General features: G+C 42.6%; 1 protein-coding gene across 4 annotated transcripts in view; it reads left to right on the top strand.

The window, feature by feature from the left end:
* The window catches only part of CNTNAP5 (contactin associated protein family member 5), a 398,232-nt gene that overhangs the window by 105,651 nt on the left and 277,177 nt on the right, over positions 1-15,404 (top strand). For all 4 annotated transcript variants that reach the window (XM_044978589.1, XM_044978588.1, XM_044978587.1 and 1 more), the window contains exon 2: positions 7,264-7,374. In XM_044978589.1, coding sequence (XP_044834524.1) covers positions 7,264-7,374 — 111 coding nt within the window. The remainder of the gene's footprint in view (positions 1-7,263; positions 7,375-15,404) is intronic.

The following is a 15,404-nucleotide window of genomic DNA, read 5'->3' as shown; positions in this document are numbered from 1 at the left end:
ATTTAGGGAACTGGGGTAAAAATCTGTCTGGGGATTGGTCCTGCTTTGAGCAGGGGTTGGACTAGATGACCTGCTGAGGTCCCTTCCAACCCTAATCTTCAATGATTCTCTATCTCTCTGGTACTAGAGTGAATTTCCTCCTTAATCATTTTGTTGAGCAATCACAGACACAGAAGGCCCACACAGAGATTATCCTGAGGTCTTGATCAAGGCTTGATTTAAGATTTTAAGTGGTATGTAAGTGGTGCATAGGGTCTTTTGAAAGCCCTCTATACTATGTTGAATTTCACTCATGAAAATCCCATCTGGTCTTTATAAAAGATCCTAAGAGAGTTAGACACTCCAATCTCACCCTAACCCCTTTGCAAATCACAACCAAAATGCTTATTGATAAAATTAGAGTTGATCATAATGGTTTTTTTTGTTTGTTTTTGTTTTTAGATGAAAAACTGGCTTTTCAAAAATGTATGTTAAAATTTTTCATTTGGTTGAAATTTTACTGTGGTTGCTTTTGTTTTGTGGCAGTTGAAATGACGGTGTTTTGTGAGGCATGGTGTCTTGGGTGGGAGGGCTCAATGAGGAGGTGGCAGCTGGTGGGATTTGCTGGAGTGTTTAATGAGACCAACCAGCTGCTGTAGCTTTATATAGATTATCATTTGAAGCACATTTACCGTGGCACCGAATGGAAAGGTTTGGTGGTCATGCTTAATTTCTGATAGGGCTTGCCCAGGGCTGAGCCCTGGCACCTCTGCGCTTACCGTTTCATCTGTGAAAGTAAAAAAATTGCTTGAGCCCTGGCACCTAATTGCTTTGAGCCGCAGCACTTCTTCCATTCCAAATTAAGCACTGGTTGGTGGTACCACAGTCTTTCAGTGTGGGGTAGTGAGTACACCTGTACCAGAGAGCTCACAACTAGGATCCTGACAATATGTAACAGGAATAAACTGACCAATGTGGTGTGTGAAGGAAGTGGGGGGTCTGGTGTGTTTGTATACATTAGTACAGGGGTCGGCAACCTTTCAGAAGTGCTATGCCGAGTCTTCATTTATTCACTCTAATTAAAGGTCTCGTGTGCCAGTAATACATGTTATAGAAAGAATCCTTCTAAAAACTTTGTCTATAATATATAACTAAACAATTGTTGTATGTAAAGTAAATAAGGTTTTTTAAAATGTTTAAGCTTCATTTAAAATTAAATTAAAATACAGAGCTCCCGGACCGGTGGCCAGGACCCGGGCAGTGTGAGTACCACTGAAAATCAACTTGCGTGCCGCTTTTAGCACGTGTGCCATAGGTTGCCTACCCCTGCATTAGTAACAGTGGTATCGGCCTAATAGCAATTTGTAAGGGAGTGAGCAAGTGCATGAGATACGTTGTTGTTCTTCAGATCTGATCAGCTAAATTGAATTCTGTTGACCCTATGTTTTCAAGTTCTGTTGGATAGTCCTGATGCCAATAATTGAGTACCTACAGTTAAAGAAAACTGATATGTTGGTAATATAATTACGAGAGTCATGCGGTGCCAATTTTCTGTAAATGTAGATGTTTGGTGCCACTGCCAGATGCATTCTTTTTGGACAATTTGTGGAGTTGTTCCAAATCATGGTCTCATCCTGCTCTTCTAGCCACTCAGTTTTCTGGAACATAGGCTAGACTTGCTTTTTTGGTCAGGTCAAAAGTGAAAATGAATTTAACACTCATTCTAATTCACAGATTTTTTTTTTAAGGCCAGAGAGAAGAATTATGATCAGCTAGTCTGACCCCCTGGATAATACAGGTGTGATGGGTTAGAGTCCCTCCCCCTCCCCCCTACATTTGAGATGCCACTTGATGTCCCAGGATTTCCCTGCCTGCTCCACCAGCCTGGGCTCCCTTTCCCTGTTTTGCTCAATTAGGCTCTCCGGCGTCTGGTAGCACACATACACAGGTAGGTGTGTAGAATTACTGAGTCTGCAAACAGAAAACTCAGCCAGGAACTTACCCTGCACTCAACTGCAGCTCCCTTCTGGAAAGTACACGCAAACTAATGTCTTGTGCTGTAGAGAAATCTATACAATGTAAGCTCATAAATTTGCCCCCTCCCTCAATATGGAGGAAGATAGGCACAACTTCTTGCCCCCCCTCCCTCCCAAGTTATAAATTGCACAAACTGGGTTTAATAATAAACAAAACCAAGTTTATTAACTATAAAAGGTAGATTTTAAGTGATTCTAAGGAATAGCAAATAGAACAAAGCAGATTACCAAGCAAATAAAACAAAACACATGTACTAAGCTTAAGATCTTAAAGAGACTGGTTTCAAGAAATAATTTCTCACCCTAAATGTTGTTTTAGACAAGTTGCAGAGTTTCTTTAGCTTAGAGTTCCAGTTATTTCTCTTTACAGAATAGACTCCTGTCTTAGTCTGGACTCAGCCCTTACCTTTCCCACAGCTCAGTTCCTTTGTCTCTTCAGGTACTTTCAGCAGTCTTTCTTCTTGGGCAGGAAGGCAGTGGAGAAGAGTCCTGGTAGCCTTACTCCCCAGCCTTAAATAGAATTTATATAAGGTGGAAAATTACTAGATGTACAAGATGGTGTTTAGTACCAGGTGACAGGACACCTGGCCTAGTAGTGTCACAGCTAAGTCCCAGGACACCTCTCAGGAAGGAGCGAGATTAATATCTTCAAAGTCTTATTGTTTCTTCCTAATGGCCCATCAAGGCTGATGGCTGTTGTCTGGTGGGTGTTTCCCAAATACACATGCAGTTGTAATTATTACATAGTCAGTATTCCTAACTTTAGATTCAGAAATGTCCATGCATACAGACTGGATAATCACATCCAGTAAATTAAAACATTTCCGATGATACCTTACATTTTATGCAAGATGGGTCTTGTATCTCAGTTATGCCATATGCATATCATAAGCATATTTTCATAAAGAATATGGGGTGTAACTGCACAACAGACTATAGAACTTCATCCAACAATTTCTGCATTGAGCCCATAAATTCTATTGAGCTACAGCATATGTTTTAAAAAGACACCCAGTCTTGATTTAAAACCTTCAAGTGATGGAGAATTCGCCATGTCCCTAGTTAAGGTGTGCCAATGGCTAATTACCCTCATTGTTGAATTTATGGCTTATTTCAAGTCTGAATTTGTTTAGCTTCAGCTTCAAACCATTTGATCTCATTATCCCTTTTTTCTGCTAAAAACACCCCATAGGAGGATAATTCCTGACTTGAATACAAGGCTGTTTTTTTCTTTATCAGAATATCGTGCACGGCTAAGTGAAATACCTTACAGAAGTCTAAATATATTATGTCAGCACAATTATCTTTATCAAACAAATTTGTAATCCATTCAAAAAATATCAAGTTTGTTTAACAAAGATCTATTTTCCGTAAAATCATGTTGATTGGTATTAATTATGCTACCATGTTTTAATTCTTTACTGACTGAGTCCCATGTAAGCCTTTCCATGATTTTGCCTGAATCTAGGTCAGGCTAACCAGCTTCATAACAAATGAAATGCGGTCATGATCGCTGGCTGTTTTGTTGTCACTTTCTACTATTTAATGTCTATGCATTTCGCAAAACCACTATATGAAATGGGGCAACTCAACAGAAGTGTTGATCATTTTGAGAGAGAAGGCCATGCAGGGAAAGATAATCGGGAATGAGATGAAATGCTGAGAGGAGCTGGGTGTGAAATTTGCACAATGCTTGATTGAGGCCAGCATTCGGTCCAGTCACTGTCCTGAGCACTGAAATTAATGCGGCGACATTTCAACAATATTGAATAAATCTTGGGACGGATGGCTTTATTCTGCAGTCTTTACACAAGTTCCTGGATCAGGGCCCAGAAGAGGAACACAAAATAGTATGTGTAAGTCTCCTCTTAATTCTGTAGTGAAGCCAACAGGTGATATTAACATGATCCTTTTTAATCCCATCATGAAGACTACACATCTGTTTTTCTTCAATATTTTTTGCAGAAGATTAGCAAGCGTGATCAAGTGCTTTGCTGCTGGTGAAATGACTAGCTTTCTTCTCAGATTAGGGGTTTCACGAATACATTTTGGATGCTACATATAATGAATATTTAAACAGTCTATCAACTATCTTTCCAGCAACGGGCCAAGTTCTGATCCCAATTATGCTAGTATAAACTTGGAGTAACTTCATTTTGCCAGTGTGATTATTCCTGATTTACACCATTGTAACTCAGAGCAGGATTTAACATTGTGTTTCTGCTTATTACCAGTCATTCTCTATTTGCCTTCCCTTGCGATTAGGGACATTTCATACAACCATTGAAATACATTCAACCAATCAGATAAAGGAGGTTGCGGGAGGGTAGGGGGGAAGGGGTGCACTCGCATGCCTGTGCACTTTAAATGAATTCATGTGCTCTTAACTCTAACGTTAAGTTCTCTGTCGGCAAACATTAGGTTTACATTTCAGTTTGCCTGGTAATCAAAATATGAAGGATCCTATTGCGTCTGACTCTTCTGTACATATGCATGGGAGGAAATCTGTCCTGTGTGGCCAGTTGGTTGGTTTGTGTGTGTGTATGAAAGAGCTGGCCATGCCTTTGGGAGACCCAAGAATGGCTGTTTCCTTGTGCCCTCAAGTACAAATTAGCCAATAGGGGGAAAGACGGGAATGAGGCCTACAGCTGTGCTGCCAAGAGCAGGTAGCTTCACCCTACAGAAGGGCAAGCGGCTCACTCCCCCGTGTACTAGGGAGCTCAGGTAGGGATTCTAATCACAGCAGTTCCTGCCATGCACTGTTCTGCCCCAAACGCTGATCCGTAGCTCAATGTCACAAAAAGGCACCTATTGACATCAGTCCGCTTTGTGTCACGCCCTAAATTGCCAATGTGGCTGAATTAATGTTACTGTGAAATCCAGTGTGTGTGTGTGTGTGTGTGTGTCTTGAGTTTTGTAACCTTAATGTGGCATTAATACATTTTTTTTCCCCCGATAATTATATTTGTACAAGGGACGGGACTTACAGAGTCTGAGATCTTGCTAACCTGCAGGACTTTTTCCTGTAATTAAACCCATGTTTCCTCCCCGGGTGACGCCGTTAAAATTAATGGTTTTATACCCCTAATGAAAGCCTGTTCTGTAGTCACGGACTTGTATGTAACAGCCAGTAATGAGAAAATTTTGCTTTGACTAACTTCATCCTCATTCAAACACTGCGGGCTCAGAAGTTCAGCTGCCGCATAGCAGGTTATCAGGGTCAAGTTTGGCTCAGAAGAGATGGTGAGAAAAGGAGCTGAGGGAGGAAAAGGAAATAGATGCAGTAGATAACATATAGCTAGCCTAACTCCTTGGGATGAGGGGAAGTATTCTAGCCTTCCTCCATAGTATAGTATCAGACGGGTAGCTGTGTTAGTCTGTATCCACAAAAACAACAAGGAGTCCTGTGGCACCTTAAAGACTAACAGATTTATTTGGGCATAAGCTTTTGTGGGTAAAAGACCACTTCTTCAGATGCATGGAGTGAAAATTACAGATACAGGCATAAATATACTGGCACATGAAGAGAAGGGAGTTACCTTACAAGTGGATGACAAGACCGATTCAGTCAGGGTGGATGTGGTCCACTCCCAATAATTGATGAGGAGCTGTCAATACCATGGGAGGGAAAGTTGCTTTTGTAGTGAGCCAGCCTCTCCCAGTCCCTATTCAAGCCCAAATTGATGGTGTTAAGTTTGCAAATGAATTGTAGCTCTGCAGTTTCTCTCTGAAATCTGTTTTTGAAGTTTTGTTTTTTTTTTATTGCAGGATGGCCACTTTTAAATCCTGTTATTGAGTGTCCAGGGAGTTGAAGTGTTCTCCTACTGGCTTTTGTATGTTACCATTCTTGATGTCTGATTTGTGTCCATTTATTCTTTTACAGAAACACTGTCTGGTTTGGCCAATGTACCTGGCAGAGGGGCATTGCTGGCACATGATGGCATATATCCCATTAGTAGATGTGCAGGTGAATGAGCCCTTGATGGTGTGGCTGATGTGGTTGGGTCCTATTATGGTGTCGCTAGAGTAGATATGGGACACAGTTGGCAAGAGGGATTGTTACAGGGATTGGTTCCTGGGTTAGTGTTTCTGTGGTGTAGTGTGTAGTTGCTGGTGAGTATTTGCTTCAGGTTGGGGGGCTGTCTATAAGCGAGGACTGGCCTGTCTCCAAGGTCTGTGAGAATGAGGGATCATTTTCCAGGATAAGTTGTAGATCGTTGATATGCTGGAGAGGTTTTAGCTGGGAACTATATGTGATGGCCAGTGGTGTTCTGTTAGTATAGTATAGGATTCTCTTTAAGTACAATCTAGCCTCCTCCCCCTGCTGTTGAGTCCCTATGTATGTATGTATGTATGTAATTTTCCTCTGCTTAGTATGGAGGTGAGATGCTGTCACTTCCACTCCCACATTCCATATGTGTGTTTGAGGGTCTTTCACCAATGAAGAAACTAAGCACTATTCTGTCTGTGTTTGCTCAGGGATTGGTGGGGGGCGGCATTGCTACAGTATTCTGCAGGAACTGTTGAATTTTACAACACAATGAGAGTGGGGAAGATCAGTTTGTCTTTCAGTTATTGATAGACTGAAACAGTCTTAAAATTCTGCTAAGTATCTCCAATAGCTCAACCAAATCTGAAGGTGTTTCCTTGAGACTTTCACCACCCAATGAATTGCCTCTGGGCTCAATAGATCTTTAGTATCCAACAAACCTTATCAATGTTTTAGTAGAAAGGTTCTTCTTCCCTAGGCAAACCAGCACTCTTCCTCCCTTACCGGCTTCTAGTCATCCAAAGCAAAGTAGGTACAGAAGCCCAATTTTTCAAAAGTTGTCTAATTTTGGTGGTCCCAACTTGAGGCACATAAGGCCTGGGTTTCAGAGGAGCTGAGCAATTGCAGCTTTTCCATTGACTCCAGTTACAGTTGTGGCATAGTCAACATGTCTGGAAATCAGTCTCCAATTGGGACCACCAAAACTTGAGGGCAATCATGACAGTTAAAAACTGGGTCTTTGGCTGCCTCCACTAATTTGCTAACTTAAGTAACTGCTCGTTCAGATTTCCTTGTTAGAACCCTCTCTGATGATCAGTTAATCACACTGATCTGCTCAGAATGTCAGCTCAATAAATAGTTACCAGTTTGTTAAAGACCAAGGTTTGTGTGGTGGTGGTTTTTTTCCCAAAAAGTCCAACTGAGCAAATTTCTTCCTACTTTTTATCTGACATCCTGTTTTTCTCCTTTGTTTTATAGATAATTGCGATGATGCACTAGTATCCTTGTTGCCTCTGACCGCCTTTGACAGCTCCTCAGAGCTCTTCAGCGTTCACAGTCCCAACTTCGCCAAGCTCAACAGACGGGATGGTAAGGTCACTGGGTGAAATGCCCACGACAGTTTTTACTACAGCTTTCGTGAATAATTCATTTGGGTAGAAGCTTGTGGAATATTCAGCGCCTGCCTGGAATCATCTCTTACAATCTGAGGTGCATTGCTAGTTGAAAATAGCTCATTAATGTTTGGGGAAAGCCCCAAATTCAGTGGAAATTTACTGCAGATGCTTAGGGCCACTAAAGTGGAAGTTCAAGTAGACTCCATTAGTTTCTTTTGCTTTCTCCTATAGGTCCTGTAGTCCCAGGACAAACTAGCCTGTTAAATCTGCTGCACTGTTCCTAAATCCAGTTGTCCAGTAGCAATCCGCTTTCTTTCTTTCCTTTCTTTGTGTTGTCATTGCACGTAGGAACCCTAGTTATGGGTCAGGACCCCAGTCAATTAGGCTTAAAAGTGCCATTGGAAATTCAAGTGGAGAAGAAGAGATTCACAGCTCTTTGCCCTGCAGAGGTGACCTTCTCTTCAGGTCTCCACCCTGAAGCAGGGAAGGGGAAGTGAGGATTGTCCTGAGGTATGGCTAGTGGGTTTAAACACAGTGGGAATCCATAAGGACCAAACTCCATGTTACCAGGAAGAAGCAGGCTACCTCTGTGACTAACCTGAAACCCTAATCTTCTGCAGTTCTCCAGATTTGTATTTGCTGTATGGGTTACCATTTCCCTGAGTCACATTCTGTGGTGTGGCTTCCCCCCCCTGCTGGCTACTGTCCTTAGACTAAAGCCCCTTGACTTGGTCTTGGTTCCAATTTTCAGGGGTTAGTCTTATCAGACAGGAGACCTTTATGGAAAAGAAATAAGGTTCATTTTTCTTTCTTAAAAATAGCAAGCCTGAGATTTCTGTCCTATACCAAACCATGTTTATCTGGCTCTCTTCAGAGTAGCTTTACAAGGACGCCTATTTGGATGCACTCTACTAGCTGCCATAAAAGGTTTTTGCAGTATATACAGATGTTCAGAGATTGGAGAGGTATTAAATGGAAGTGAAATATCTCAACTTTGATTCAGTGAGAGTCTCTCTCAATAAATAGCTGGAAAGGAAGTTGTGTGGCAGTTGCCCAACATACACAAGGTTGAAGAATCCACTCAGCAAAAAGACAGACATCAATTTGGCAAGAGTGTTGGGTCTTGTTTCCCTACTGTCTAGCCTTTCTGGGCACAGCACTGACCTTTCAGGCTCCCCAGTACTTACACACCGTTCTGCCAACCCCTCCCCCCCCCCAAAAAAACAAACAAAAACATGACAGGATTCTGGTTTAAAGTTTTCCATCTGGGGCATGCAATAGCTGTGAGGCAGTACGGACATACGCACACCTTGCTCAGTCTATGATTTTATGCTCTTTTTTACTTACAAAACAATAAAACATGCTAAACACAATGTCCCTCACTAGATCCCCCTTCCCTTGAGGAGTCATTTCTGTTGCATCAGGTGGGCGGCCAGGGTCCTCCATCACACTGTCTACACTGCCCCTTCAGCACCGTCTCTCATCTTAATCTGGTGCAATATGGCTCTCTCACCAGATCCTCCCAGGAGTCCTTTTATAGACTCCTGCTGGGGTCACCTGATCTTTTGTTCTGTCTTTTGTTACAGTAACTCCTCACTTAACGTTGTAGTTATGTTCCTGAAAAATGCTACTTTAAGTGAAACGATGTTAAGCGAATCCAATTTCCCCATAAGAATTAATGTAATTGGGGACGTGGCTAGGTTCCAGGGAATTTTTTTTCGCCACACAAAAGATTATATATATAGTGTGTATATATAGTATAAGTTTTAAACAAGGAATTTAATACTGTAGACTGCAATGGTGATTGCGAAGCTTGGTTGAGGTGGTGGAGTCAGAGGGTGGGCTATTTCCCAGGGAATGCCTTGCTGCTAAATGATGAACTAGCACTTGACTGAGCCCTTAAGGGTTAACATGTTGTTAATGTAGCCTCACACTCTACAAGGCAGCACGGATGGAGGGAGGAGATGCAATAGATGCATGTCAGTGGCTGCAATCATTTCCTGCAGAAACTGAATGTGATGATGAACCCACGCTATCCCACTGGAGCGCACCACTCCCTCCACTTTCCAAAGTGCTGGTGGTGCATGTTTGTGAGACAGACACTCACTCTGTGTGTGTGTGTGTGTGTGTGTGTGTGTGTGAGAGAGAGAGACACATGCGCGCGCACACACAAACCGTGTGTGTGAGAGACACACACACACACCCTGTTTGTATATGTGTGAGCGAGAGATTGGCATTGCCCCTTTAAGGACGCTGACCCCACTCTAAGTACACTGCCTTTTTAAATAGATCAGCAGCTGCAGCAAGCAAGATCCCTCCCTCCTGAGCCCTGTCCTGTCTCCACCCTGCTCTGTGGAGATGGGGGGCAGGAGCGGGGGGAGGGGGACACCCTGACATTAGCACTCCTCTTTCCCCTGCACAGCAAGCAGGAGGCTCCCAGAAACAACTCCAAGGCAGAGGGCAGGAGCAGCACACGGCAGTGCGGGGAGGGACAGCTGAATGCCCTGCAATTGCTAGCCTGCTGCGCAGCTGTCGCCAGGGAAGTTAGGGGAGCGGGGAGCTGATGGGGGGGGGGGGGCTGCCGCCGGTCCACCGTGTCTCCAAGCCCCCACCAGCTTGCTCCAACGGGCTACTCTTCCCGCAAGCAGTGGACAAAGCGGGCTGCTGCCAAACAACGTTAGAAGGGAGCATTGCACAACTTTAAACAAGCATGCTCCCTAATTGATCAGCAACGAAACAACAAAACGACGTTAACTGGGACGATGTTAAGTGGGGAGTTACTTTAATTCTCCGTTACTCCCATCCCCACCCCTTCAGACAAGAGGAGGAAGCGGCTTCTCTCAGGTGTAGCAAACCTATTGTCCCAAAGTGTTTTGCTTTGAATATTGCAGTGTTGTTGTAACCGCATTGATCCCTGGATATGAGACACAACAGTGGGTGAGGTAATATTTTTCATTGAGCCAGCTTTTTCACACGATCATTGAGTGCTGATCCTTCGCCATTGTCTCTGACCTGGCAAAGACATAACGCAGCCCTGCTAACGCAAGTGGGATCCACATACATATAGACTGAATGTGACACAGTAATTTCATGACACAATTTCATAACATCATCCACAGTTCAGAAGTGGTGCAGACACAACCCCAGTTCCACACAAGGGATGTGGAGGGAGAGGAGGCCCTATCTCCACCTCCCTCCCCAACATACCAACCAGAGTAGCTGGCCAGGCATATTGGGGAATAAGATACTCTGTGAAATGGGATGAAGTAGTTCATTCCTCCTCCAGAGTGAGGGGCCAGCAGGGGAAGGATTGTGCTTCTCTGAGCCGCAGTTGGTTCTGAGTCTGCCCTGGTGTGGTGTAGCTACACTCTTGTCATTACTTGGGGCAGATTTAAAGTTGTGGTAATGATATTTAAACGAAACCAGCTTAAATGGGATTTTTAGCTGAGGCAGGAAATACAGCTCTGTTAAAAATACATGATGCTGAATATTTGGAGGCATCAGTTCAGCTCTAATTAGACCTACAGTGTAACATCATGAAAACCACCTCCTCGTAAGCACAGTTCTCGGTGATAGCAAAAGAGAGAGCATGTGAAATTCACTCTTGAGTAAAAGTCCTGTTCAGGGCCTATGAAAAACATAAATGTGATCCCTGCACAGGGGTGAATTTCACCAGAATGAAGAATATAGAGTCTGGGAGCTGCCCTTGGTTATATCTGTACTATTTGACTGACTTCCACAGAATTGTACATGTGTAACAGAGAGCAGAATTTAGCACAGAGACTAAACTAAGTTCCTATCCCAGGGCTGAGGAGCTTGTTCCACCAGTGCGCATAAACTGTACCCTGGGGATTATTTACAAACACAATATCCCCCCACAGGTTCTGCATCACGATTTCCTAAATCCTTTGGGCCAGATCCAAAGCTGAGGTAAATATAGGTGTACCTCCACAGCTGAGGTAAATAGAGGTGTACTCCATTGTAATTCATAGAGCTACACTCATTTATACCGACTGATGATCTGGCTCCTTATATTTAGGATCAAAACTATTTGTTCATAGAAAATAACTGTAGGTAAAGGTTGAGTTTATGATGGTGACCACTGAAACTATCTGTGAACAAAACCACAGGACTTCAGTTTCTAGAGCTTTCAAGAAACATATATTTATTTAACAATCCCCCCTGCCCCTTGGATAAATACCTGCAATATAAAGGATTACATAGAATTCTATCTATCACACCATAGCTCATGTAAAAATAAGCATATACCATGCATTTCAGAATAACTACAGGTACTCAGAGTAGCAAGGAACAGTGTCTCCATATGCACATGTATTTAATAGCAGCCTGATTAATATATTTTAATACAAAGAGGCATGCAACATATGGAAACAAGGTGTGACCCAGATCTGCATTAGCAGAAAGCTTGTAAAATTGTGGTACTGTAATGGACAATAGTAAATTGAAGGCTGTTGAATAAATAGTGAAAGGCTGTTTTTAAAAAGACTTGCAGAACTGAAATGTTACAGAAAAAAATCCCTGGATAAAATGTTTGTTTTGTGATGGAGTTCAATCCAAATGTTAGATTGAGTGAAGGGGCTCAATCCAAATACTGCTAACGCTATGTTGGATCTACTAAAGTAGTCAATATAATTCTGATCCATATAATTCTGGTAAATCTGATTTCTGGAACAGATTTAACAAATTGGATTTTTGTTTACCATAAACAAATAAATAGATGAAAAAGGACTAATTGCTATAATAAGACTAGGCTTCCACAGATCCCCATAAACTCCCAGCCTGAGCTCTCAATGTAGATAATTGTAGCTTAGAAGAAATAGATTTTTTTTTTTGGTCAAATGTGATTTGTTTTATGGCAGGTGGTTTGATCTGGGCATTAAAGTAAGGCTGTGCAGCAGGGAAGCACTTACTTTCAGCAGGAAGTCCAAGAGTTTGCAGCACAATATAAAGCCCGCTGAGCTGCTTGCAAGATGCTCAAGACGGAGAGCAAGCATTTGTGTTACTTTATATTAATAAAACACTGTAATAAGTACAGACATCCTAAGCAGCTCCACATAAAATAAAGAAAACAAAACAAAAAACCACACTGATTGCAGAACACTGGGGGGTTTCAAGTGCCATTTTCACAATTAATATTTTACAATTTGTACATTTTGCTGGATTTGTTCATTTCAGTTTATTTTTGGGACTCCAGCCTGAGAACCATATGATCTTACAGCCCGTGTGTCTCTAGCATTATAATTTGTTGCCATGGAGAACATGAGCTCATGTATCAGGCGCCTTTGGCACAGAGGCCGATGAGAGACCCTTTTCCCCTAGCCCTTCCTGCTCACCTCCAACTTGTGATGAACGGTAGAGAAATAACACCGGAGCTGTGCCGAAACAAGCAGATCGGCATATACCCTTTCCTCCAACCCGTGCACAGAACTCCCATCAAAGCCAATGGGAGTTGGGCAGGAGGACTGGGGGAAGAATATCGCTCTTAGTTGTGATGCTGTAAACTGCTAAGCCCACGGAAAGTTCATTAATCATCTCATCCTTCTAATTTTAATATGGGAGACGTGGTGATCTCATGCATGTTTTACCATCAAAGAATGTCTAAATAGACCGGGTGTAATAAATGCCACATTCTGTCTGGTTTATAATTACCTGGCACTCTTAATAAAAGAGATTCATCTAAACACGCCTGCAGCACAGTTCGCAGTGGAGTTCTAACCCCCTCTCCTCATATTTCATCCCCCACGTTGCAGAGCCTGCTGTACAGTCTACTTTAATTTTCTTGTGCACAACTGCTGGCATCTGCTCCCTGGAGTGGATGTGTCACAAGAGAGTGGCAGACCAGATGGCAGAAGAGAAAGTGCCACACTCCAAATGTGCCTATGAATTATATATTCCAATAGGCAGGAGGGGGGAGAATCCCCAGTGAATAATGTGGGGAATAGAAATGTACATGCATAGGCTTTCTGGCAGTGCCTGGCAATCTGTCTTCAGGCCACTCACATATATAGCTGCTGCTTGCATTCAGGAAGAGAGAAAATATTTACCTTGGCAACCCCTGCACCACCTGATAGATATTTGGGCTGCCTGGACCTTGGTTCCAGCCCTGCAGGAGAAAGCAGGTGCGGTGAGCCTGCCTATTCCTTAACTGGAGCAGGTGAGTGGGGAGAGGCCGGGAAACGCTTCGGGTCTGCCCCGGTGCAGGGGCATCGTAATTTGCTATTGCTACAGGTCAGCAGCAAATTACTACCTGTCTGGAACAAGGAGAAAGCCGTGAGGGAATTCCTTGTCTGAGGCGCGGTGCTTTCTGGGGCAGCTCCAAGGATGGTGTGTGGAGCACCTGCTGGTGTGTCAAGAAGTGGGGGTGTAGGGGCAAAGACCATTTTGGAAAGCCGGGTTTTGCATCACACGGGTCAGGACAGAGTGACAGGCTGGAGCGGCGGGACAGCTCTCGTGGCTGTTTTTACAAATCGGTCAGCTGTGCTGAAATCTTGAGGATGTGACCCCCTCCAGAAGGAGTGCTGGGCTGGGGGGTTGCTGCTCCTTAGTGCTGTGTGGTGGCTTCTTTGTTGTGAGCTATCTTGTTGCTGCTTGCGTGCTTGTAAAGAGGAGACCAGCAGGCTGAGCTGAGCTGAATGCTGAGCATGTAAGTGTGTGTGTAAGGAAGTAAGCCTGTATACACAGGTAATAAAAGTAAGCAAGAGAGAAGATAAGCATAAGCGTGCATGTCTCAGTCAGAGGAATATATACGCTTCTTTTTCCATATACTCACCGGAGTGGGGGAAGATGCTCCTCTTTCAGAGAGATGGCTGAATTTGGTTATCAGCCACTGTCACCTTTTATGGGCTCAGCATCTTCCTGGGATGGTCTTGGTAGCATTTTCCGCTCCTGATTGTGCAATGTGCTATTGCAGATGCAGCAGGGTTGTAATTGTTCTTCAAATTTATGCTTGTATTACTCTTGTCTTCATGGCCGGAAATCCTCAGAACATCTTCAAAGTTAGGGTTTTTTTTTTTTTATTCAGTTCATTTTCTTAGATAACCTTTTAGTTCCATGAGCATTTAATAGGAGTTGGAATTGTTTCTGTTGGGGCCATATGAAAGTCTTTCAGCTCTTAAAATAGTCTTTATGAAGTTTAAATGATTATTAAAGCATCTTTAAACTTAAATGGTCATCAAAGAAGATATAAGCTTTTCTTCTTACCATCCCTGGAGAGTTTCTTCTCGTCTTTCATGTTTGCTAAGTAATTGCTTAAGCATTGCCAGATAGCAAATTAATTCCCAATTAATATAAATATTGTTATACTCAAATTGCTTTTTTCATTAGTAACTGGTGACCACATCAAATGACCTTGCTATATTTGAACCTAAAACATCTTGCTGTTCATATAACAATGGTATCAGGAAGTTATATGAATGGGTTGCTTTCAGATCCCAAATATTTGTGAATGAGCATGTCAGTGGAAGCTTGTACCATCTTGACAACACCTTTAAGAGTAAATATGAGTTAAAAAAAACCCAATACCTTCTGTAAAACATTTCTAACTATAAACACTCTCATTAAAGTGTAAAGAATGAAGACTGTACAGTGTTTATAAAGAAATCCATTCCAGTAAGGATATTTCTAGAATTTTTTGTGGGGGCTTAAAAGTCAAGGTTTTTCTTTTTCCTAAGAGTCCAATTTTTATTATTTAGTTTATAGCTTTGCTAACACATCCATAAGCATCAATCCTCTTTGGAATATTCTGAATAAAGAGCATCCTCGTATTTTTACACAACCAGATCGTGTCTAAACCAAACTGGTGTATTATAGAAGGGGGCAGCGTCTTGTTCTTTGAGACGGCCCTTTTGTTGGTTGATTGACTTTTGACCAAATTATCTCTACTTTTACAACCTACCTTTTGTAGTATACACCTCTACCTCGGGGCCAAAAAATCTTACCGCGTTATAGGTGAAACCGCGTTATATCAAACTTGCTTTGATCCAC

The sequence above is a fragment of the Mauremys mutica genome, chromosome 10 (assembly GCF_020497125.1).
Source record: "Mauremys mutica isolate MM-2020 ecotype Southern chromosome 10, ASM2049712v1, whole genome shotgun sequence".
NCBI lineage: Eukaryota > Metazoa > Chordata > Testudines > Geoemydidae > Mauremys > Mauremys mutica.
This window is presented reverse-complemented; position numbering and strand designations above follow the sequence as displayed.